The sequence below is a fragment of the Fonsecaea nubica genome (genome assembly GCF_001646965.1).
Source record: "Fonsecaea nubica strain CBS 269.64 chromosome Unknown Scaff89, whole genome shotgun sequence".
Taxonomy (NCBI): Eukaryota; Fungi; Ascomycota; class Eurotiomycetes; order Chaetothyriales; family Herpotrichiellaceae; genus Fonsecaea; species Fonsecaea nubica.
In genome coordinates, this window is record NW_019173762.1 from 31559 (window position 1) to 56116 (window position 24558).

The 24558-nt window shown below is 52.1% G+C and overlaps 7 protein-coding genes across 7 annotated transcripts; 5 read left to right on the plus strand and 2 right to left on the minus strand.

The window, feature by feature from the left end:
- Positions 1 to 649: 649 nt before the first annotated feature.
- AYO20_09517 (hypothetical protein) lies at positions 650 to 2443 on the plus strand (the record flags this gene model as incomplete). Its single annotated transcript, XM_022647786.1, has 1 exon — positions 650 to 2443. The coding sequence occupies one exon, from the start codon at positions 650 to 652 to the stop codon at positions 2441 to 2443; it is 1794 nt and encodes a 597-aa protein (XP_022496223.1).
- Positions 2444 to 3493: 1050 nt separating this feature from the next.
- Positions 3494 to 6829, plus strand: AYO20_09518 (hypothetical protein; the record flags this gene model as incomplete). Its single annotated transcript, XM_022647787.1, has 3 exons — positions 3494 to 4988; positions 5039 to 6495; positions 6548 to 6829. 3 exons carry the CDS (start codon positions 3494 to 3496, stop codon positions 6827 to 6829), a joined length of 3234 nt encoding a protein of 1077 aa, XP_022496224.1.
- A 551-nt stretch (positions 6830 to 7380) lies between these two features.
- On the plus strand, positions 7381 to 8943 carry AYO20_09519 (hypothetical protein; the record flags this gene model as incomplete). Its single annotated transcript, XM_022647788.1, has 1 exon — positions 7381 to 8943. The coding sequence occupies one exon, from the start codon at positions 7381 to 7383 to the stop codon at positions 8941 to 8943; it is 1563 nt and encodes a 520-aa protein (XP_022496225.1).
- Positions 8944 to 9472: 529 nt separating this feature from the next.
- AYO20_09520 (hypothetical protein) lies at positions 9473 to 10697 on the minus strand (the record flags this gene model as incomplete). Its single annotated transcript, XM_022647789.1, has 3 exons — positions 9473 to 9635; positions 9780 to 10136; positions 10261 to 10697. The coding sequence occupies 3 exons, from the start codon at positions 10695 to 10697 to the stop codon at positions 9473 to 9475; spliced, it is 957 nt and encodes a 318-aa protein (XP_022496226.1).
- A 1200-nt stretch (positions 10698 to 11897) lies between these two features.
- AYO20_09521 (hypothetical protein) lies at positions 11898 to 13724 on the minus strand (the record flags this gene model as incomplete). The annotated part of the gene is made up of 6 exons (XM_022647790.1): positions 11898 to 12152; positions 12245 to 12598; positions 12684 to 12899; positions 12958 to 13028; positions 13101 to 13486; positions 13564 to 13724. The coding sequence occupies 6 exons, from the start codon at positions 13722 to 13724 to the stop codon at positions 11898 to 11900; spliced, it is 1443 nt and encodes a 480-aa protein (XP_022496227.1).
- A 2522-nt stretch (positions 13725 to 16246) lies between these two features.
- On the plus strand, positions 16247 to 21708 carry AYO20_09522 (hypothetical protein; the record flags this gene model as incomplete). The annotated part of the gene is made up of 5 exons (XM_022647791.1): positions 16247 to 16859; positions 17077 to 18489; positions 18554 to 19619; positions 20685 to 20697; positions 20776 to 21708. 5 exons carry the CDS (start codon positions 16247 to 16249, stop codon positions 21706 to 21708), a joined length of 4038 nt encoding a protein of 1345 aa, XP_022496228.1.
- A 948-nt stretch (positions 21709 to 22656) lies between these two features.
- AYO20_09523 (hypothetical protein) lies at positions 22657 to 24237 on the plus strand (the record flags this gene model as incomplete). The annotated part of the gene is made up of 1 exon (XM_022647792.1): positions 22657 to 24237. One exon carries the CDS (start codon positions 22657 to 22659, stop codon positions 24235 to 24237), a length of 1581 nt encoding a protein of 526 aa, XP_022496229.1.
- Positions 24238 to 24558: the final 321 nt, after the last annotated feature.

A 24558-nucleotide genomic window follows, 5' to 3' on the forward strand; every position in this document is an offset into this window, starting at 1 on the left:
AGAGACGTGTAACACTCAAGGCTTCTGGTCGGTCTGGAAATTGGCAGGCAGTACAAGGGCTTCGTGGAGAAAGAGATGCGATACAAGGACAGAAGCAGACATATTGAAGTGGCTCGGTCTTTACCCTCCTATATGGTACTGAGAGGTTTGTGCGTACAGCGATTCAGCAGATTTCACTCGAAAACCTTCATGTAGATCAAACATGACATTGGGTTGATGATAGGTCGAGAAGTCGTGGATTATGCGGTGGATGAGAGCAGGATGCGCGACTTGTGCGTTAAATGACGACCGAGTGCAAGAATGTCATAGAAATGGTGGAGAAGGCACGCACCAGGATGACACAGGCCAATCACGTGCATCTGTCTCCGAGATGATCACGTGTTGATAGCAATCCCGCGACCTCACCTCTAACGAAACTAGTCGCTTTCTTCTTCTCGAACTCGACATTCCTCCAACCAACAATACCAGGCCTAACGCTCAGCCATTTCGTCTCCCTTGTTGAAATTGACAGATTGTCAAACATGGGGCTGATGCGTTTTTGATGCCAGACGTTGCTGCTGTGCCTCCATCTTTCGGCCTGGCTTCTTCCAATCAAGGCCCATAACCAAATGTCGAACTGAACCCCTAGCAAATCGCGGTCTCAGCTGGCATGGCCTCCCCACCCAGGAATACCTTTGTTCCTTCCGACTCCTCCAATGATCCTGAGAGTCATGTTACACATGATGACAACAATAACGACTCGACCACACAATCCAACTACTTCAATATCCCCGCTGCTGCTCCAGCCCTAAGTTTCAATGTCACTCACGACAATCTGAATGGCAGTGTCGAGTCGCTGGCTCCTCAGCACGTCGCCAAGCAGCCTTCTCCACAAGTGAGTCTCAATCCAGCATCTCATTCAGGCTCGGGACCTCGCCAGGGACCATTCTCAGATATCTTACCTCACGGTCATACTCCGCCTCCGCTTATCAACTCAAGCATACCTGCTTTAAGAACCAGCATGCCCAGCCTTCCTGCAGATGTCAACTCCGGTCTCGTCGATGCGCAGACCAAAACCGACCCTGACTTTCGATATTCCCTACCAGCTTCGAGCATGAGTCAAACACATAACCCCTCTTCTGTTACTAACACCGACGACGACGAAAATGGCACAATAACTATCGTGGGTGGTGGTGTGAACCACAATATTGTGAGGGATGTGAATACATCGACAATAGCAGTCAATAAAAACAACGTATCAGGCAGAAACAAGCAATATATTCTTTCCGACGGTTCTGTGGTCTCTGGTAAGGGGCTTGGTAGAGGCAGACCAGGCGTCAAACGCGGGCCACGAAGCATCAGAACTCCAGATGCTGACCCGAGCTCACCCCAAGTGGTACCCACGAACTCATCGGACCAGCCTTCTTATCACTTTGGACCTCCTAGCAAGAAAAGAAAGAGTGGTGTGTCCGAGACCTCGGCGTCTAATCTACGTGCATCGACTTCAAATTCCACAGCTACCCCATCTCGAGAGAGCTCCGAAGAATACAATCCTTCTGCACATACTCGCTCCGGAAGGCCAGTCCAGAAGCCTGTCTCTCTCGGCGACGGTACCCCTGTGCAGGCGAGTCCCTCAAGGAAACCGTCTCGAAACAACTCTACAGCCCATACGATGTCGAATTCTCCTGCGTCCACTAAAACTCACCCAAAGATCAAACGCAGAGTCTACCGGGGACGTGAGCAGTTTGCGCTTTGTGAGCATTGTTTGCGCGGGCATGGTCCTCCGGGAAATGTGATTGTCTTCTGCGATGCGTGTAACAAGTGCTGGCATCAACGCTGTCATGAACCCCGGATCTCTACACACACGGTTACTGACTCCAAAGCCGAGTGGTTCTGCTCTGAATGTGACCGTATTCTGCATGGGAAAAAGAAGGATAAGAAGATAAATGGGAAAGGAAGCACCCAGTCCGCAGTTGTGGCATCTCCCGTCGTCGAGCCAAAACCCACTTTCACCGGGCCACGAGTAGGAGGTCGTTTCCTCCGCCTCGAGCAACGACAAGCGTACTTGAAAACCCTTTCCCTGGATGATCTCGTGGCATTAGTTCTTCAGGCTTCAGACCTGGCACCGGACTTGCCTTTGTTCCAAACCCCGGCGCCTCCACAATTGGCAATGCCCCAAGCGCAGTTCACTTCTACCTATGTAACACCAGTCTCGAAAGTTCCTTCCTTTGGCGACAAAGATGCTGGCGAGGAGCATGAGGTAGATGAAGGGTATGACGGCTACTTCGATGAGCTCGCCGCACTGTATCCCAAACCCGGAAATGGAGTGCAACTGCCACCAGAGAGCGAGGATTTACATATTTTGCTGGAGGGCAAAGGCAGCAGAACTTTTAGTCACTGGGTGAAAGGAACGCAGGGAAATCTGTTCAGCGGATCCGGGAACATTTCTTCGACAATCTACTGATGCTTAGGGCACACGTGGTTAGCAGTGTACAGACTCTGGTGAGCAGACTTAGATTCATCAATATTACTCCCTAAGTGTTTGAAGCCCCACTGTTCCAATTCTCCAAGAATAGGGACTTCGGATATCTTCTCCGTACTCGCTATAGTTGCCTCTTACAGACTGTGGCTTGTCCCCAAGTTCCAACGACTCTCCTCGTGTGTCGGTCTGAAACTGCCGCGTCCTCTGATCCTGTCTCTGACCACAAACGGACTCGCAAAATATCCTCTTCGAACTAATGTCACGAGCGTGCTTTCCTCAGAATGGTACAGTTCTCTTGTGCATATCCCAATCCCTGGTCTGTAGAGGAATAGCGCATTCAATGCGCGGCTGGCGTCTTCCGAAGCGACCTGCGGGAGAGGGGGGTTCTCTCTGCATCACGCTATAGAATCATGGGGGTCCAAGTCTGCGCATAGTATGAGGACATTGGTTTGGAGTGGGAAAAGGTATCATATGCTTACTGTTTCATGGTTGGAGCTTTGTCGTTCTCGTTCGCCGGTAGATGACGATCATGCAAAGGTCAAGGGCTATAGTGACAACGTGTCAGAGTCGCGGCTATGTGAAGCTGAATGGCTGCTGTTGAAGCTAACAGGCAGAGAGCTGGATATAAATTGGCAAAGGTTGCACTCTCAGAACGTGAAATTTCAATCATCAACAAGGACCACTGCGCTGGCCTTCTAGCTGCGCGCGCCTGGCCGCGGTGCCGTGAAAAAAAAATTAAAAATTGGCAGAACCTCTTGCCTCACCTTCACTCAACGACGGCGTGTCACGCCCCAGCCACCTCGATGATTCCAGAAGACTCACTGAGTCTTCTAGATTCACAATCGAAAGTGATTGTTGCGCGCCAAGACGAGATCCGTCAATTGAGCTCGCACGAAAGATCCCCGTCAAGGAATGAGAGATGCCGCGACCTCTTCGTCCTTGCCGTTCACAGTTTCGTGGCGTTGAATCTATTCCTCCTCCTTGCTGTGCACGATTTTGCGGCGCAGATGACTTCAACGCCGCGACTACATCATGGCCGCGACCGCGAAGGCTTATATTTCCGCTTCTTCAGCAGAACAAAGCATTAGCTGTCTCTCCATGAACGTCCTTTCTCCAGATCCGCGCCCTCGCCTCCCCTTCACAGATGATGGCCCTGGGAAGCTCTCGATCTCCGGTCCGCGCCACGACAACGATCATGAAGACTACAGAAAGATCAAAATCCTCCCAACTGCCGATGAAATCCTCGCCGTCTATCGACCAACGTTCATGCCCAAGAAAGATCTCTACACACCACACTTCCTGGAAAACGGGCCTGGCAGGCTATTGGATACCCTTTTCAGGCAACTTCGATATGACAGCATTGAAAGCATTCGAGATATTTGCTACTCAGCCTCACAAGTCGCCTTCCTGAGCACCGGTACCGCTCCTGAAGATCATGTTGTCCGTCGCGAGACCATGTCTGGCAACCGGTATTTCCTTTACAACAATATTAAAGTCGAAGAATTGCTTTCCCATGAGCAGATGGCGATGACGGTCCGTGTCAGTTACGACTGCCCTCCATTCATGAGGGCGCAGAAGCTCTACCACTCCGGCCGTTTTCAAAACGGCATGCTTGTTGCGTTGCTACAACTGGACCATGCCACCATGAAGTTGGCTGTCTACTTCCTCGAGGTTCATCAAGCTCAAACCACCTTTTCTATGGAATGTTTTGGCGGACGTGGCACTCGAGCAGCAGTCCAGCTCTCTTTCCTCCCAACAACCACCCCCGATGACGTCCTTCAACTCTGCCGCCATGCACTGGGTCTTTGCGGAGGAAGCGAACTCTACCTCATAGAATTCCCCAAGGCTCTCTTCGCCGGACTTTACAACTGTCTCAGGCGGCTGCAACAGATGAGAGAGTCAGACTTTGCTTTCAAGAGCTATGTCGCTCCTGATAAGCATCCCACCGAGGCCTATTCTGCCGCACAGCTGCACTCTATCGCCGGCATCCCCTCCCAGTTCCCATGTCCCCCTCCTTATGCCCTCTCATCAGATTTCTCATACAATCTCACGAAGCTTGTCCCACCGACATGCCCAATTGCCTCTGCATCGGTAAAGGAATTGTCGCGCCCCTCCACTCTAGAGATCTTCAACCGCGAAACCACTCTGGATGAAGGTCAAGCGGTAGCCTTCAGAGACAGTCTCCTGCGGGAGTTTGCATGCACACAAGGTCCACCTGGATGCGGCAAAACTTTTCTTGGTGTCCAGCTGGCCAAGACGCTTCTCGACTCCCGCCCGTCACAGAAACCTATCCTGCTGGTGTGTCTCACGAATCATGCCCTGGACAGTTTTCTTGCCGACCTGCGAGATGCTGGTGTCTCCAATCTACTTCGAGTCGGTTCCGCTAGCAAGGAAGCCTGGACGGGGGCAATCAATCTCCGCAACTTGCGACGAAAGACACGATTGACTAAAGAGGAGTCCCAAATGCTGCATGCCCATGACCTCCAGAAGAAGCTGCTATTTGCAGAGCTCGATTCATTGTGCAAAGGTATGATCATCTTCCATTCGTCGTGTCTGAGCGGAGCTAAGTACAAACAGCACTTTCTTGCCAAACGCACACTGCGACCTCTCCTTGGCACTATATTGAGGACGTTCTACGCATTAAATACCCCAATATACATTCTCAGTTCTCGACCAATTCTCGCGTCTCGCTTGCGCATTCCTTTACCTTTGAATACTGGTCAGAAGGCGGAGACTTGAAGACCATTCGGGATTTACACCTTGAACTCGCTCAGAGGTTGGCCCAAACCTCGAACGACGGTGCTAAGCCTACCCAAGAACATGTAGATGGAACACTTCTTGACATATCTTACCATGCCGAGCTCCAAAGTGCAAACGCTGGAACGTCCAGCGTCTGGAACCTGCCTTTGAACGAGCGTCAACTTATGCTTCGGCGCTGGGAAGCGGAGGTAGACAAAGAAAAGTTTGCGAACAAGATAGCCTCACTGTACTCTGAATTGCAAGGATTCACAGACAAAATCAAGACAATCAACGATGGGCGCGATGGGCGAGTCATGTCGTCTCACAATATCATCGCGATGACCACCACTGCATGCGCCGCCCGCTGGGAGCTTTTGCGATCACTTGATCTCGAGATCCTCATCTGTGAAGAAGCTGCGGAAGTCATGGAGGCACATGCACTGTGTACTTTGCTCCCTTCATTACAACATGCAATCTTCATTGGCGATCCCCAGCAGTTGCGGCCTGAGACAAATGAACAGACCTTAAGTCTCGAGACTTCAATTGGGAGTGACTATCGATTGGATGAGTCTTTGCTGGAGCGAATGATGTTCCCTCATGATCGGTCGGCATCGATAATACCATCAAGTCACTTGAGGGTCCAACGCCGCATGCATCCTGAAATTGCAAACATTACTCGCTTGACCTATCCCTATCTCACGGATCACGAATCTACCCTCCAACGCTCGCCGACTCATGGCCTTGCACACAGAGTCTTTTGGTGGGACCATCGAGTTCCGGAACTTGAATCGGACGATTTAAAGTCACACGCTAATTTGCACGAGGTTGAGATGGTTGCCTCTCTTGTCGAACATCTGCTTCACAGTGGTGCGTATTCGCAAGGAGAAATTGCAGTCTTGACTCCATATGCGGGCCAGCTGGTGAAACTCTACAAGCGGCTAGCAACAAACTGCAATTTATGGCTTTACGAAAAAGACAGAGAAGCATTACTTAGTGACGAGGCTCTTAGCCTGGGTGACGAAAGAAGGGCTACCAAGGACGAAGTTGCGATCGCCGACATGCTCAGGATCGCAACTGTTGACAACTTTCAAGGTGAAGAGGCGAGGGTTATCATACTCAGCACGGTCCGAAGCGGAGGTAATCCCGGCTTCTTGAAGACATTGAATCGCATCAACGTCGCGTGCAGCAGGGCTCGTAACGGCTTTTACATTGTGGGCAACTCCCAGACCTTGTCTCAAGTACCCAGGTGGAGGGAAGTCATCAAAGCTCTCGATGGAAAGATCGGAGGTTCAATAGTGACGCACTGTCATGTGCATCCCGCCCACCGCCATCTTGTTGAGCACCCAGAAGACTTTCAAAGCGTCCCAGAATGCGCAGCGCCTTGCGGCATGGCTTTACCCTGCGGTCACGTATGCAAAGAGAGATGTCACCCACCTCAGCTCCATTCCCGCCTATCCTGTCAAGAGAAATGTACCAGGATCTTCCAACCGTGCGGACACAAGTGTGAAAAACTGTGTTTTCAGAAATGCGGAAAGTGCACGACTACCATCGACGAAGTTACCCTCAGCTGCGGACATCCTGGAAAGAGCCTCTGCTCAGGAGACACTCCTGAGTGCAAGACCGTCATAGACAGAAAACTTCTCAGCTGTGGTCATTCCATAAGCATCTTTTGTGGTGAAATTACTGAGGACAAGAGCGTATGCCAGCAAGCATGTGGTGCGCCACTTTCCTGCGGGCATCTTTGCAGTGGGAAATGCGGTGTCTGCAAAAACAGAACCTCCGAAAAGCATAAACCTTGCACGTATATATGCAATCGCCTGAAAGTATGTGGCCATCACTGCAAGGAGACTTGTCATGTCGGAAAATCATGCGCAAAATCGTGTGTTGAATCCTGCTTGAAGAGGTGCGAGCATGGACCTTGCAGGAACCGGTGCCACGACATCTGCGACCCTTGTGTCAAGCAACCAGCCGTTGGTTGTGAACACGAAACACCATCGGAAATCCTCTGTTGTCTACCCAATCTGTCATTGCCCTGCTGTCGGCCCTGTCCTCGGACTCTGGAATGTGGCCACGATTGCCCATCAGTTCATGGCGAGATGTGCCCTCCACCAGAGCTCTGCCGGGAATGCCTGAATGGGGTAAGAGGCCCAAGAGTACTTTATTCTCCAGCATGCGGACACATGACAGATATTGCTCATCTGGATAACCTCAATCTCCATGGCATTTACGATGTCGACGTTGAGGGGTCTATTGTATCAATCAACTCTGGGCTGAGGTCAAATGATGTCAAACCGCCAGAATGCTGGTGTGGAGCGCCGATGAAGGATATTCGCCGTTACCAAATCCACGAAAAGTTGGCTGACTTGAAGCACAATTTTGACCTTCTTCTCGCCAAAATGGGCCGCCGGATAGCTTCCTTCGCCGCGGCGGTCGACATGCAAAGAAAGCAGTTGGACCAGACGTTGGAGATGTGTGCCAAAGAAATCAGACCCAATCCCTTGGCGGCTAAAGCGAATGCTGGTCTCGTTCTTCGTCGGAACCAAGAGATACTTGATCTCCAGAAGAATATTATCAATTTCCGAAGCAACGTTGTGGATCGATTTCAGAGCAGCATGATGACATTACATGGGATTTTCCCATATGTCATCCCCTCGTATAATCTGGGAATCCATCTTCACCTTGACGTCTTGGAGTTCAGGGTGGTCGTCGTACGCCTTTGTGATGCACTGAGGCTTTCAAATCAGCTTCTTTCGCTTCCAGACCCCTCTTTCGGCGTCCAACGTCTGGGCATCAAAATTCTTCAGTTCGTCTACAAAGAATCAATTTCATGCGCAAGATATTGTCAAGGTGCATTGGACAATACTTTGACTGATACACACCCGTCACTTGAGGCTGAAATTAGGCTGCAACAGCTCCAGTTCATGCTCTTTGTGAAATCGACAAGAGCTCAGCTTTTTGAGCTTGGGCATCCTAGTGACGACGACTGCACGGACGTGAACGATGATACGGTCAGAGCTGGCTTGGACGCGGTAACCGCAATTTGCCGCCAATCTCCCGGGACTTGTGCCCTGTTGATGGCGACTGCACAGGATATTATCACGGCATTCGAGCGTTTCGATGGTTCGAAACCGCCATCTATCCCGGAGATCAAAAATGACTATACACGGAAGATCGAGAACCTATGGGGGCGTTACCAGCTCGGATCCCTGACCATGTGCCGTCAATCCCATCCCTACTCTGCCACGACATTCTCTGACGGCTGTCCCAATTGTGGAAAACAGGCTCAGCTATCAGGTGATGAAATTTTCCGTGAATCTGGAAAATATCTCTTCGAGAATCAGTTCCTACAATTCATGCACTCCAAGTCTGGGAAGTCTCAAAAGCTAGAACATCCTGTCCTGGAAAGCCCAACATCAACTATGCAATCGGCTGAGGAGCCCGACTCGGAAGAAATTGCTGCTAATCCAGGTGGGACAGAGTCAACCGACGAAGAACGATTCCTGGGAGCAATGAGGCGAGCGCTTCCCAAAATTGATGGTGGAGTCCCTTCCAACGCGGTGAAAGTGCCAAGCGAAGCAGCTGTTTGTCAAGCAGCTGCCACAAAAGAGGATATTGGGGGGGGCATGAAGACAAAGCTAGAGGGTAGGATAAGTTCGCAACAGCCAATTCCAGTTGAGCCTCAAAATGAGCTTGCAATAGAAGAGAAGCTTCTTGTGGCAATGAGAAAGATGGGTGGAAATTGAAAAGAGGAAGAGACGGCCAAAATGCAGGGAGGAACAGGTGGGAAAAAAAAAAAAAAAAAAAAAGAGAAAAAGTATCCGTGGCATAGACACCATTTTAGAACACGAACAGATCGAGCCGATAGAGATATTGTTATTATTGAATAGACTCTGGACAACCTTTACAGCTCTCCCCTTCTCCCAGATTAAGAGTGTCAAAGACGTGTCTGTGTGAAGAGTAGACAGATGTGGTCGTCGTTTAAATGGCTATCAGGATATGTATTTTTGCTGATTTCCTTGGAAGCGGCCGTGAGGACTAGACTGTGGGTTCTTTGTAGGATCGGCGAAAAGGTGACCGTGGCTGTCTGTCTTTTGTATGGGAAGTTTGACCAAGTCACAAAACCAAGACACGAGAAATCCGCCCATGCGTGCTGGGAAAGGTCAATGGATTCTGGAAACAATGCCATCATCCGCACTTGTAGCGCTGGGCAGAAAGATGCATCCACATACGCTGTGTCAACCCAACCGCAACACCAACCCTAATCAGGTTGACTTAGAGCCTGGATTTCGGAGTGGCCGCATGTGTCACGGCAGGTCTGGGGTCGACGGCCGGCGCCGTCCACCAGGGATACGTGACGGGGGCGTCCTTGTCGAGTTGGTCCTGGAAGTCTGGTTTGCCAGAGGCGAAAAAGGCGCGTTTGGCTTCGGCGTGGTCCCTATATATACATACATACAGTACGTGTCACCATTGGTCAGTGGAATGGTCTTGCTCTGTTTGTTGGAGGTCTTCTTGTGCATTTGTGCATGTATGTAGAAGGTTGAGAGGCGAGGCAAAGTCTCGGGTCAGGGGGGCGACTTACCTGGAAGAGAATTGGTGGGCCAGCAAGGGACTGTCGACGAGGTGCGCGGCCTCTGCAGACCCAGCGTTGCGCCAGATGAGCTGGCGGTTCAGGTGGATGGCCGTGGTGCTGACGCGCTCGACGAGTTCCTCGGCCAGCTGCACGGCGCGCGGCAGCACGTCCTTGGGCTCCGGGACCAGCTCGGAGAAGATGCCGTCCAGGGCCTTGGAGTCGGCCGGGTACGTGGCCCCCGTGGTCAGGAGGTACGTCGCGCGGCCGTAGCCGACCATGCGTGGCAGGAAGAAGGAGCTCGCCGACTCCATGGTCAGGCCGATGCGGGAAAAGGGGAACCCGAAGCGCGATTTGGGGCTTGCGATCCTGCAGGGTCATGGTTTTCTCTTTAGCACTCTTGTGTCATATGCAACGTGCACGTGCGCGTGGACAGGAGAATAAGGGTGAAGAGGGTGGGTTTGAGTCGGGATGGGATACGAGAGCACATTACCTGATACCTGCTGCGAGGGTGGCCGTCATCCCAATGCCGACGGACAACCCGTTGTATGCCACGATCACCGTCTTGCTGCAGTTGTACATGGACAACGCCAGCCTCCCACCCGTGTCTCGAATGTCCGTGATGGGGATGTCCTTGGGCGGAGCGGCGTCGAGGTTCAAATCAATGCCGGCGCTGAACGCCCGTCCCGCCCCTGTCAGGATCACGACCTTGACCCGGCTGTCGCAATCGACGACCCGGAAAAAGGACTCCAGCCCCGTTATCATTTCGCCGGTGAAGGAGTTGAGTTTATCAGGCCGGTTCAGGCTCACGATGAGGATGGGTGTCACTCCAGGAGCAGATTCCGGGTGGTTGGTGACTCGCACATGGCTGTCTGCCGGGGTCGTGTATGTTTCGGGAATCTGGATCGTTGAGCTTGGTGGTGCTTGCATCGTGTCAGATATTGTTGGGATAGCTGTAGAGAGCCACTGAGGACCATGGGGGACGGATCCCCTCGTCGATATAAATCACCATCAAAGTACCATCGATGGTTGTGGATTCTCCGCCTACGAACCGAAAACACCGCGGGAACGTTTAGTAATCGCAAAGGCTGGACCCCATGCCAGATCCTGAATAGTAAGCCACTCGTCTCTCACCTCAGCCGACTAGCAGACGTTCTCGACTTGGTGATCGCCCGGGATGGGCTCGTGGCGCTGTCCTGACCATTCTCGGCAAACAAGAGAGTCTGAAGGATTGCAGGTATTAATGGAGCGGACGTGCCGATTGCTTTTGTGTTGGCTGGCTAAGGCAGACGGGAGGATGCAATGGGATTCTGGAATTAGTACAGAGCGATCACTACTTTCTATTTCGTTAGCAGCTTCATCCTAATTTCTGTGTTCGGCAAGCATATTTCTGTGGGGTTGCTGGGAGGGAGGTCCTTGGAATCGGGAAATGTCATACCAGGTCGATCAAGCATGGACATGAAGTTATGCCAAGCACATGTACCATTAGAGGACTAGCGCCTTGGCGGTCAACCGATGACGGACAACATGCGAGGCGATAGCGCAGCCTTGTCATTCATTGCGAGCCTTGTGAGAGCATCCAGTTCTGACCCTGAGAACTGTCAAGGGCTGTTTTGGACTTTGTATGATCCCAATGACAATCGAGTATGTCGCTTCTAGGTCAACTTCGACTAGGAATGGAATCCATTTCCTCTAACTAATTGATGGATTGATCCGGGAACAGGAAACAAAGATCCATCATCTCACCCATGGCGAGGGTGACGGAGAAGGAATGCATGCCAAAGTACGAGGTACATACAGTATGTATTCTACTTGGTAACGGCACAGTCTGTGCATCTGCACAACGCTCAGAAGAAAAAAAAATGGGAAGCAGTACCTGTCCCGGTGCTAAAATGGATCATTTCCCCAGCCTTTTCCCATCTATCCAACGACGCCTGCACCTCCCGGCTCTTTTGGTTCACAAATATATTCCCACCCAAACCCCATGTATCCTCGTGCTCTGTGACAAATGGTCGCAAAGATTACTGGCTCAATAACAAACTCACAATAGACAGGCCGTGCCGTGTCTCTATCATGTCGTCAAATAGTAAAAATATAATTCCGAGAAAGAAGGGCAGGGGATTTTTCTGGTCAGAAGCTCACTTGGAACTTTGGGTGGGTTCGGAGCCAGGCGCCGTACTTCATGAAGAAGAATGGCAGAGGGGCCATTCCGAGTGCGATGAACCCGAGCAGGCTGTTGCCCCAACCCAGCCCGAGACTGGAGTACAGGGGTCGACCGGCGAGTGGAAGGAAGGCCCCCACAAGGGAACGGACGATGGTGTTGGCGGCCGTGACGCTGGCGGCGAAGAGTGGGTAGCAGTCGACCAAGTATGTTTGGACAGCCATCTGAAACATTGGCTCTTAGTTAGCAGAGGAAGCAACAAATAAAAAACTACCAAACCTCCAGATAATGACAAGAACAAAAGGCGTGTACTCACGAAAATGCCCATGAGCCCCAATCCAACCCAGCCAGTACCGATGATGGGCATAATCCAGTGGATCTCCTTCTCTACCGACCATCCGTACCAGAACAACCCAATTGGGATGCAAAATGCGGCCGGTATTAGCCCTTCCAACCGGATCTCGGGTGACACGTCGCCTTGGGCTTGTTTCGCGCGGATGCGCTTATCGCTGGTGGCGCCGAACAAGATTAACCCTATGAACATGCCGATACCAATACCCAGGTAAGAGAGCCCCGCGAGACCGGTCGAGAAGCCATATGTAGTCTCATAAATCTCGGTAATGGTGGTGAAGAGGAGATAGAGGTAGCCGTAAACGATGGAGATGTAAATCTAAAGCACGCAGTGGACGAGGGTTAGAGGGTGCTGAGAACCTTTGCTTGTTGCCGAGGGGAGGATAGCGAAGGGAATGACATACAACAAAAATGAAGACAATTGGAGACATGAAGAACATCTTGGTTGGGCGGATCAGGGCCTTTATAAGAGCCGCGCGAGGGGTGTCATCCGTCGACATCTTCGAGACGTATTGCGCATTGCCAGTCGACTTCCGGAGTTTGGCGGCTTTTCTCTCGAGGAGGACAGGAGCGTAGGTCTCTCTCATGAAGATGAAGCACATGACCATAACAACTCCAGCCTGGTCCATCCGTTAGTTGGAGAATGGGATGAAAATTATCGCTGTTGTTACCACCTACCGCAATAGTAATGACCCAGAAAACCCATCGCCACCCGACATTCTGCGAGAGGAAGGCACCTGCCACGGGACCTGATCATAGAGTGAGTACATCTGTTATAGTTGCTCCATACAGAGGCTAGCACAGAGGGCGTCCAAACGTACCAGCGACGGGACCTATCAACGGACCCATTGCGAAGATGGCCATCTTCGACCCTCGTTTCTCTCTCGGGTACAAATCTGCCACACTTCCTCCACCAAGCACCAGAGGCGCCGATCCCGCTGAACCCGCCAGAAATCGGAACCCAATGAGGCTGTCGAGCGACGGGGCCACGGCACAGGCGACGGTGAAGATAACGAAAAGGACGTTCGTGATCAAGTAAACCGGCAACCGCCCATAGATCTCCGACATGGGCGCACAAACAAGGGGACCAAAGGCGTAGCCGACCAGGTAGACCGAGACGACGAGCGCGGCGAGAATGACACTCGACTGGTTGAAGTCTTTCATCACGCCGGGGATACCTGGCGCGAACATGGAGGACGCGAGCGGGCTGGAGGGTAGAACTGTATCAGCAATCTTGAATAGTTGGTCGCCAGGGAGAATTTCCAGGTCGTCTATATAACATACGTGACAAAAGTCAAACATGAGAGCATGCCGATATTGATCGCCTTCATCCGGGATGTCCAGTTCATCGGGTTTTCGGGGTCGTCGTCCCCATCCCAGTCGACGATGAAGTCATTGACGTCCGTACGGACGTCCTCGACACCCTCCTTGGTATCCTCAGCCATTCTGAACGTGTCGACTGTGTATGGCGGTCTGGTAGCGTTTTGATGAATCGTGAAGCCATTCAGAGATGGAGGGTAAAATGCACTTTTAGACTTATGTACCGAGGAAGAAACACGGCGAGACGGGTAACAACAATCTGGAAAAGACCACAAAAACTCCCCTCCCAAGCGGGCCGAAACTCGCTTGCAGACCCAATTTGTGCAAGTTGTGCGCCTTTGTGCAAACAAGAGGTGAATTCAGGGAGCTTATTGGGCAGAAGCAACAAACAAGGCGGGACTCGTTAACTAGTGCTCGTGTACCATTCCTAATAAAGACTAGTGTACGCCAAGATGCTACCATGAGCTCGTTTAAGGGAGTCCCGTGATTCAGGTCCTCCATCTCGGCCCCGAATCCTACCATATATACATCCGCTCGTATAGATACGCCTTATTAGGCACTCCGTACGAGGTATACCAGGTATATACCCCTTGTACCTCTATTCTGAGTGAGTCGAAAGGGTGCACCTCCCTCGCCCCGCTTTTACCACTGTTTTCAACCAAACATGCGCGAGATTCGACCCGGGAGATGGCATCGGGGCGATCTCTCTAGACATTATCGCCCAGAGTCTACGATTCTCGCTAGGTCGCCAAGCATGGTCCATTGTCCCACCATGCTCTTGCCTCTTTGATCAATCTTGGCTCTATCGAAGCAATCAGGAAGCTCATGAAGCCGGCGTGAACAATCTACCGACTACTATGCGAGTGCACATTGGTCCAAGCAAATATTTTTTCATGTCGTAGCGAGGCTGTGCTGTGCTGGCCGTGGCTCGCGAAAGCCTTGGTCAGGAATATAGCGAAGTACAGGGCCACGGGGCCGAGGAGTCGCAAGGAGGACGGAGAGGTGGATCTGTATATAGCCCCTGAACACCAAGACTTAACGTCGATAAGAGTCGACTCAGCAGACGGGTCAATTGATCCAGTGGCTGTGCATGCTGAACTGGAGTTGTCGTCGAATGCAGAGTGTTCGGGGTTGAGTACTTCGCTATACCAGCCAGCCCAATACTGCACAGATACTTCACTCAAAGGTGCCTCCATTAAATACGAAAACACTTAAAATCATTTGTCGGTAGGTGTCTGTAAATATATTTCATTTGTGTTACTAAAACAGGCAAATCGGCCTTGTGTAACCTCCGTGGTGTAGAGGTTCTTAATCGCAAGAGGTTGAGGAAGTTATAAAACCGGTAGGCCAGCGGCTGGTCAGGAGGCACCTAAGCTTAGGTACCTGTAGGTAGGGTTTCCCCCGGGGGGGGGGGGGGGGGGGGTGGGCTCTTAGCTAAGCTGCCTACAAGTACTTACCTAGGTAGCCTCTTGAGCCTCAGTAGGCCTGGGGCCCTCCAACTCCACTACACCTCGTCCTTGTACCGGCCCCATTCATCTTAGCTTTTCCCTGCGCTTGCTCCACTTCATTTTCATCTCTTCATCTCATTCAATCGCTTTCAACTCCCTCCAACTCCCTCTTCAGTGGCTGATGGCTTATCACATGGCAACCCAATGTTCGAATGCCTGTTGTCTAGATTCTACAGGAAACCAATGGAGAACCCGGTCCGCCGCAATGTCAGATTAATTGACCATATGGTTCGGCCACGTTTTGGGTCGCTGCATCCTGGCAACTGGCGAGACTGGTCAATACCCCTCAGTTGACGCCGGACCTCAGCCTCACTTGGACATATCAGAGACAAACGTACCCTCAGTTCTTTCGGCAGAGGTCACGGACAGACCCGCGGCCATGTCGTGGCAAAAGAATTCATTGGGGCCGCTGCCCTCAAGGATCAAAATCGCTGGCTACATTGGATGAAATCAGCCTCATTTGACCGACCAGTAGACCACCATTCGGTGGGCAATCCTGGCCGGAATGGTGTCACATTTGCATATCATCTGGAAGATGAGGGCTTGCTCCAATATGACTGGAAAGGCGGTAGAATGGATGCCTGCAGGCAAACCGCGTTCGGCTTCACCTGCAGCTCGCCAATGTCAGGCAAGCACTGCCCATCGGACGACCAAAAGAGCCAGCCTGCTCTGGTCCTCTAAGGCATCTCCTACAGCCTCACCACGACCCCTCGCTCTTTTGTGAAGACGTATCTCTGCGGCATCCGCCTATTCTGTCACTGTTCCTCTAACCACGGGCAGAACATATTCTTTGCTTCCTCCTATGTGGACTTTGATCTGACTGGTATAGCATGGCACCGCGCTCTCAAGCACATGATAACCCCCGGAAGGTGTGCAGGTTGTTTCTCAATACTGGTCGCTGCCATTACGGGTCTAGATGCATATTTCCCCATGTTGCTGCTGGCGGTCCGTCTGCGAGTCTCGCAAACACCGCTGAACACCGTTTCAATCGACCCCGGCAGACAAGAAACGAGCCAGACGACAGATTCAGTACCTGGAAACTATCCGTCCCTCACGGCGCAAATGGCTTCTCTCCAACACCTCTTCCCCCCCTCTTCTTCCAAAATGCTCTCGCATATGTGGGCTCCGAAGTGGGAATAATGCAAGAGACAGTTCTCATCCTGGCCAAGGACGGTGGATTACAACGAATAAAGCAAGTGGTCGAGCGCAGTATGGATGGCATGAGCTTAACCACGCGCCGGAAAATGATCAAAGAGCAAGCAATACCACTGTGTCAAGTCATCACCCATCAACACGTACTCGCGTCCACCTTGCTCGAGGTCCACGTTGGAACAATTTACAACTTCATTTACGGCGTCCAAGGCCAGCGTGCCGTACAATTCTTCAAGACCCTCATTGCTACCATCGCAGACTGTAGCCAAGTTGACATTTTGCCCTCGGAAATCGAAGCGGTCGTCAAGGCTTTCTCGAACATCATTGACTGCAATACTCACGCCTTGGTGAATGATGACCTCAGGCTGCTTGCAGATTCCCTGTTTGATGTCGTGGCCAAACTCGACGAGGGTGAAGCTCACGAGTCAAGGAGAATAGTGAACCGCATCAATCAACGACTAGGGATCGGGCGAGAGCTGACAGGTTGGAAGCCGCCAAAGACAACAGCGTTCCCAAAGGCCACTTTCGCTCTGCAGCAAGACCTGCCCGGGGCTTTATCCAAGGACGGGCCGCGGCATGACAACGACTGCGTCAACGCTTGTGATATACAGATTATGCCCACATTCGAAGAAATCTGCAACACGCTCTGAATATCTGCCGTCCATGAATCAGCAGGACTGGCATCTCCCCGGAGTTTTAGGACTTCTGGATCGACACTTCCGTCTTCTTCGAGAAGATACCGTGGGGCAGCTTAGGGATGCTGTGAGGCAAGAGGTGCAAGCTTCCCACAGTCTAGAAAATAGAGGTAAACCTCAAGGTTCGCGGAAATTGACATACGACAACGCCCGGGTTGTGAAAATCGATTTCAACAGATGGCAGGGCCTGCTGATCACCATCGGCTTCGACCAGCCTTCTCATCTTCGGCAACGCTCGGCCAAACACAGGAAGGAATGGTGGGAATTTCAGAAACGCCTCCGTGTAGGCTCCCTCCTTTGCCTTCTTTCCAATGGGGCTTTGATATTCTGCTCGGTTATTGAGCGCAAGCCAACCAAACCCTTAGCAAAACCCGACGACTCATCCAGTTCAGACGACGAGAAGATTCCAAATCGACCTGAACAACCTCAGTACCTGTTCTCGGACCCTGTTCGAGCCTTCACTGCCGTCTCGTTGGTCAGCGACAGGACAGAGGCCGTCCTGGATCTCATGAAAGCCCCTAATTCCGCTTCCGCCAAAATAGTTGAGTTCCCTGGTGTTCTGCTGCCCTCCTTCGAGCCGACCTTGCGAGCTTTGCGAGCAATGCTCCGAAATCCCGAGATGCCCTTCTCAGACTACCTGGCACCTGAGCCCCAAGCAGATTTATCGAAAATTGCAGCCCCCTACTACGCCACCAGACCCGGGTTTGGTTTCGACCTCAGCTGCATCATGAAAGACAAGACTGTGATGAAGATTGCCGTCAATGATGATTCCAACCACGAGGCGTTCCGTGAGAACTCCATTCTTGGCAGAGCACAGGCCGATGCGCTTCTCACATCTCTCCAGCGCTCCCTCGCTCTGATACAGGGACCCCCCGGGACGGGCAAGAGCTTCACTGGGGTGGCTCTCATCAAGGTGCTGATGGCAATACAGGCACAGGCTAAGCTTGGTCCGGTGCTGTGCGTTTGCTACACTAACCACGCACTTGATCAACTTTTAGAAGACCTGGTGCGACATGGCATCGGTCAGATTGTCCGTATTGGCTCCCAGTCGAAGTCCGAGACATTGCAGAATTGCAACCTCCGTATTCTGGCCAGCAATATTGATTTGACCAAAACCGAGAGACATGAACACTGGGTGCTGAAGTTAAGGCTTGATGAAGACGAAAGAATTATTTCCAGGGCCATTAAGAGACTTTCGCTCGAAGGAGATGTCGCCGCACTGAAAAGCTACCTCGAAATCTATTACCCCAAATCCTACAAGACTCTTTTTGCTGGTGGAGAGGACGACGATGGATTTGAGAGGGTTGTGCGTCACAAGACATACCTGTTAAATGCATGGCGTAAAGGTGGCTCACCTCAAGGTCCTGTCCGCCGACTAGAGAGTCTACTCCAGGTGCCCAACATCGAGTCTTTGAATCATTTTGAGAGACAGCGGCTGTATTGCCATTGGTTGGCAGAATCCAAAAAGACAGCCCAGGCCGAACTATTGAACGCTCTGGCACAATTACAAGGAACACAAGGAACGATTCGATCAAGTCCGGGCAGGCGTTGATCTTCGATGTTTGCAACAGGCTAAGATTATCGGCGTAACCACTACAGGTCTGGCGAGAACGTTGCCAATTCTTCGAAAGCTCAATTCCAAGGTCCTTGTCTGCGAAGAGGCTGGAGAAGTGCTTGAGGCGCATATTCGTACCGCTCTCCTGCCTTCTCTAGAGCACGCAATCTTGATCGGTGACCATCTTCAACTTCCTCCCCATATCCAAAGCTACGAACTGTCGAGAGAAAGTTCTTTGGGAAAGCGACACTGTTTGGATATATCCCTGTTCGAAAGACTGGTAACGCCTTCGTGCTCCACCCAGACTGCAGTGCCATTTAGCACCCTGGAGACACAGCGACGAATGCATCCCTCGATTTCCAAACTCATCCGCAATACGTTGTATCCACGGTTGAGTGACTCTTCAGAGGTCGAATCATATCCACCTGTGGCTGGACTAGCCAAGAGACTCTTCTGGCTCGACCATGCACACCATGAGGATGGTGTGCTCTCTTACTCGGATACGACAACTTTCCATTCGAATACCTTTGAAGTCCAGATGGTCACTGCACTGGTGTCTCATCTAGTCAGACAGGGTGTCTACCACACGAATGATCTAGCGGTCCTCACTCCCTACCTTGGCCAACTTCAGAAAATCCACCGAGCCCTCCAAGGGTTGTTCGAGATCTCCTTGACCGAAGGCGACATGCTTGAATTGGAAAGAGAAGAAATTGGAAAGGACAATAATGAGGCGGGTCATAGTGCCACACCTGCACTCCAGAAGACCCCTCTCTCGCGGGCACTCAAAGTGTCTACCATTGACAACTTTCAAGGGGAAGAGGCCAAAGTCGTAATCATTTCATTGGTGAGGAGCAACGACCAGAACAAGTGTGGCTTCCTTCGGACATCAAACCGAGTCAACGTCCTTTTGTCCCGCGCCAAACATGGAATGTACATCATCGGGGACACGCGAACCTCTGGTCACGTCCCGGTGTGGGCTTCTGTGATCGACATGCTTCAATCTGACGATAATTTCGGCGACTCGCTTCCACTTCGGTGTCCCCGCCATCCACAAGCCACATTCTCCGTTTCGAAACCGGACGACTTCGCCATCTTCTCGCCTGAAGGAGGGTGCAACCTGCCATGCGAAATGCGCTTGAGTTGTGGACATTCCTGCCTCAGCAAATGCCGTTCGCAAATGCTGCACAGTGCTGTCAAATGCCTCGAGCCATGTCCCAGGTCTCTGAAAGGATGTGACCACATGTGCCCTAACAAGTGCGGAGATGCCTGTCCTGTCAAATGCCCGGAGGAGCTGCACGACCTCCAGATCATCCTGCCTTGCGGCCACATGCGAAATGCCCTGCCGTGTTGGCAAGCTAGACATCCTTCCAAGGTAGTCTGCCAGGGTAGGGTTACTCGAGTTGTCCCTGGTTGTGGCCATCAGGTTGAACTTTCATGCTATGAGAGCGTTGAAACCAACGACTTTTTCTGCAACGCCAACTGCGGTGAAGCTCTTCCGTGCGGCCATAATTGTCCGAAATCTTGCAATGTATGTAAGAAAAGAGAAGATGGCAAAGTCATCCGAGAAGACCATGGGATATGCCAACACGCGTGCGGCCGTGCCTTCAAATCGTGCATGCACCTGTGTAAAGAAAAATGTCACGGGGATAGTCCTTGTCCGCCATGCCGAGCTCCTTGCGAAGTATCATGCCAGCACTCAAAATGCACGAAACGCTGCCATGAGCCGTGCGTTCCCTGCGCAGAGGGAAGATGCTCCTCCAATTGCCCACACAGCGCTTGTACTCTTCCTTGTGCCGCTCCATGTGACTGGATACCTTATTCAAAACGCTGCGCCCGTGTCTTGAGTTGCGGGCACCAATGCCCTTCACTCTGTGGCGGGGTCTGTCCACTCCCAAGATACTGTCAGATCTGTGCTCCTGAGGAGGTGAAGAAGATGGTGGTCGATCTTTTGTTGATGCAGGAATACCATGAGATCAATCTGGATGAGAACCCATGCATAATCCCTCCGTGTGGTCATATTTTGACCATGGAAAGCATGGATGGTCAAATGGAGATGTCAAAGCATTATTCAGATGATGGGCTTAATGTCTGTATTACTGACTCGGCCATGCCGTTTTCCAAAGATGAGCTCAAAGTATGCAGCAGCTGTCGAGGCTCACTACGAACTGTATCAAGGTATGGCCGCATAGTACGATGAGGGCTCATCGACGACGCCACCAAGAAATTCATTACATCGACAAACCAACAATTTCTTCCGCTTTACCAGTCAGTTCACCAACAACAAGCCGAATTGGCCAAGTCGGTCAAAGAAGTCCAATGTCAGGGGAACAAGATGCACTTGGAGGAACACATACTGTCTGGTGGACGCAAGGACCAAATCAAGCTGATATTCAAGGTCGCGCATGATTCGCGATACTCACCAATTGCGAAGACACGCAATCACATCATTAAACACCTTCGGCAGGTCAATATCGAGGAACAGCCTTTCAAGCGAGTTTGGGATATGGTGCAGTTCGCCCGAAAACAAGGGAAAACTAGCAGCGATGTTGGATTCGATCCAGCCGTCATACAAACCAGCCAGACTTTACAGGGCGAATCACTGCTGTTGAGATGCGAGCTTGTTATATTGTTGGACTTTTTGGCAGCGTTTGGAACCGGCCTGCGCGATGTCAACCTCGAAGCCAACAGAGTCGACTGCTTGAAGCTGTTAGCGGCCGCCCGGGAAGCCCACCAACCGGCCGTGGAGGTTGAAGCTCACACATTCTACGCGCAATGCTGCCTGGCGGAACGGACCTACAGCAGACGATCGGAAGACTTTGCAGGTCTAAGCACAGAAGCCACTGAGCATATTGGTGACGCCCAGCAAGTATGCACTCAGCACCCGGGCTCGACCCGACATGTAGTGGGTGAGGTGAAGACAGTTGAGGGAATGTTAGAGTCCTCGACCTTTACGACAGTGGTGAATGATGATGAGTGGAGGCTTGTGATCAACGCTATGGCGAGTGGTTTCCGTGGATCAGGGCATTGGTATACCTGCGCCAACAACCACCCGTTCACTGTTGGGGAATGCGGCATGCCCATGGAACAAGCGCGTTGTCCTCAATGCGGCGCTCCGGTGGGCGGGCAAAACCATACACCCGCTGAGGGAGTCCGACGTGCGACAGAGCTCGAGAACCGGTTTTCGGACTTGAGGCTCTAAAGAGCTAGGTGCTGAAGTGGCTACATGTCGACGGCAGACGTCAGTTGATGGCAGGGGAGAGGTGATGTACTGAATGGAGCTTGTGGAGGCATTGCTGTACTCCGGCAGGGGTGTTGACGTCGAGATCACATCTTGACCTACCAGCAACGCTTCCAGCTGGGATATGGTCTATGGATTTGTGAATGGGTGACATTTTGAAGGACATTGGGAAGAACACGCAACAGATTGTAGGCCACCATCCAGTTAGACTGGGTAATAGGCTGCCAAGTACTCTCTGTGTATGTCATGCCTGATGTACGGCTTGACGGGCACGAGTACGACTATGCCTCATCAACTCGTGTAAGCCATTGGCTCCTTGGCTATTGAGATTTACGCCCTAATCAAAATACGAGTCCATGAGGATTTCATCTTGCAATCTTGCAATGCCGTCGGTGGTTGGTAGCTGTAGAAGTGATCTATGTACGCCCCCTCCCTACCCTACCCTGCTAGTGAGCCTCGTGGGATTGCAGACCGAGGTACTGGCTCGCTGGGTACATAGGTGACCTCACGGCCTCCAAGGTACAGAGGCAGTTAGTTAGTGGACGGTGCAGACCCACACACATGCGTCTCGTCTAAAATCTCACTCGAGATCTATGGATCTTGACTTGACTTGACTTGGGTTGTGTGTACATACAAAAGCCAACGGCCCACGATGCTAGCTAGCCAGGTAGCCCCAAAGGAGGGAGGCAGTCCTGCTGCGGACGGCCTGAATCACAAAGTCTTTTGGCGTGTTGCGGATGCGGGTGCTGCTGCTGCTGCTGCTGCGGCTGCTTGGGAGTGTGGATATGAATGAATACATGTATATATATAAAAATGCAGGCGTCTGCTGAGAAGTCCCTCGGGATGTTCTTCGTGTGTAGAAAAACCAGGCCTTTTTTCTTCGTGTAACACCAAAGCTACATACCGAACATGGCGTCTCCTCGGACATTCGCTCTGCTCCTCTCAATCCTAACCATCGGCGTTACAGCTCTGGGTTCGACATCGCCATGTACGGCGCTGACCAAACCGATCATCGACGGAGCAAGTGTGCTCTCGATCCAGTCGCGACATCTCCCAAACGCGACGGTGCTGGCCAACCCTCCCCTTCTCAACACCAACTTCACCGGACTGGACGTCTGCAGTGTCGATCTGGTCATCTCGCACCCCGGCGCGGGCGACAAGGTCAAGATAAAAGTGTGGTTGCCGTCGTCCAGGAGTGCATGGAATGGCCGCTTCGTGGGGACGGGAGGGTCGGGATATGCGGCGGGATTCTTCGAGTACAGTCTGGCTCCGGTGGTGGCGCTCGACTATGCCGCCGCATCCACCGATGCAGGTCTCTCGGGGGACCCCTACAGTCCGGCTCTGTGGGCTCTCCGTGCCAACGGCACCGTGAACGAGGATCTCTTGCTCAACTTCGCCTCGAGGTCCGTGCACGACATGGCCGTCGCGGGCAAGGCGATTGCAGCGCAATATTACGGGAGAGAGCCGGCCCACTCGTATTGGAATGGCTGTTCGACGGGTGGGAGACAGGGCTTGGTCGCAGCACAAAAGCATCCCCAGGATTTCGACGGTATCGTAGCTGGCGCACCAGCCATCGACTGGGCCAGGTATGTCGTCGCTGAACAATGGCCGCAGGTGGTCATGAAAGAGGAGGAGACCTATATCAGTCAGTGTGTCCTCAGAGCTTTCACCGAGGCGAGCACTGCTGCTTGTGACGCTCTGGATGCAGTGACCGACGGTATCATAACAGATTTGCAAGACTGCAAGTTTGACCCGTTGACATTGGTAGGGCGAAGTGTGCAGTGTGAAGGGGGTAACGAGAACATCACCGAGAGAATGGCCAGTGTTGTCGCCAAAATCCTAACAGGGCCCCAAGGACCGGCCATCTCCCATCGCTATGCCCTCAACCCTGGAGCAGCACTGGACAGTCTGGCCAATACGACCATCGTCAACGGAACTCGAGTTGGTCTACCGTTTTTTGTGAATGATGCCTGGATCAAATACTTTGTCAAGAAAGACCCGGATTTTGACACGAGCACCATCGGATACTCGGCATTTGAGACCATCTTCAATCAATCCCAGCGAGAATTCGGTCAAGTGATAGGCTCGGATCAGCCAGATCTTTCTACATTCCATTCTGCCGGGGGGAAGGTGATTGTGTGGCACGGCCTGGCCGACCAACTGATATTTCCCCAAGACACGATTGCCTACCATAAGAAAGTCACCCGGACCCTGGGGAACGCGTCCACAGTGGCCGAGTTCTATCGCACGTTCCTTGCCCCCGGTGTCGATCACTGCGGTGCAGGCCCGGCCCCTGGAGCAGTTCCGGTTGATCCGCTCTCGGCGGTTGTGGCGTGGGTTGAGGAGCAGAAGACGCCCGATGTGCTGGAGGCTCGCAAGATCAGAGATGATGGGACGGTCATGACGAGGAACTTGTGTCCTTTTCCCGCCACGTCGCAATATCGAGGTGCAGGCGACAAGAGCCTGGCAGGAAGCTATATCTGTGCTTGAGCGAGTGGTGGAGGGAAGTTCTGCAATAAGTACACTACGTGGCGATCTGGTCCCCCTGTTAGCGTCTCATCAAGGTTTCTGGTGATAGGGAGCGAGAGAAAGTCTGGCCAGGACCCTCGCGAGAGGCATAGAGAGATCATCAAGATACGGCAGCCTCACCATGTGGTTGAGGGACAAGGTTTTTCATTGTGTAGTCGGAACCTCGTATTCCTGTGTGCTCTTAGGTGGTGGTCAGCAAGAGATTGAGATGGTGGTGGCAGTCTTACCTCGTAGTGAACATAACAACCAATAAGTCGAACTGAGGGAGACAACTGAGGGAGA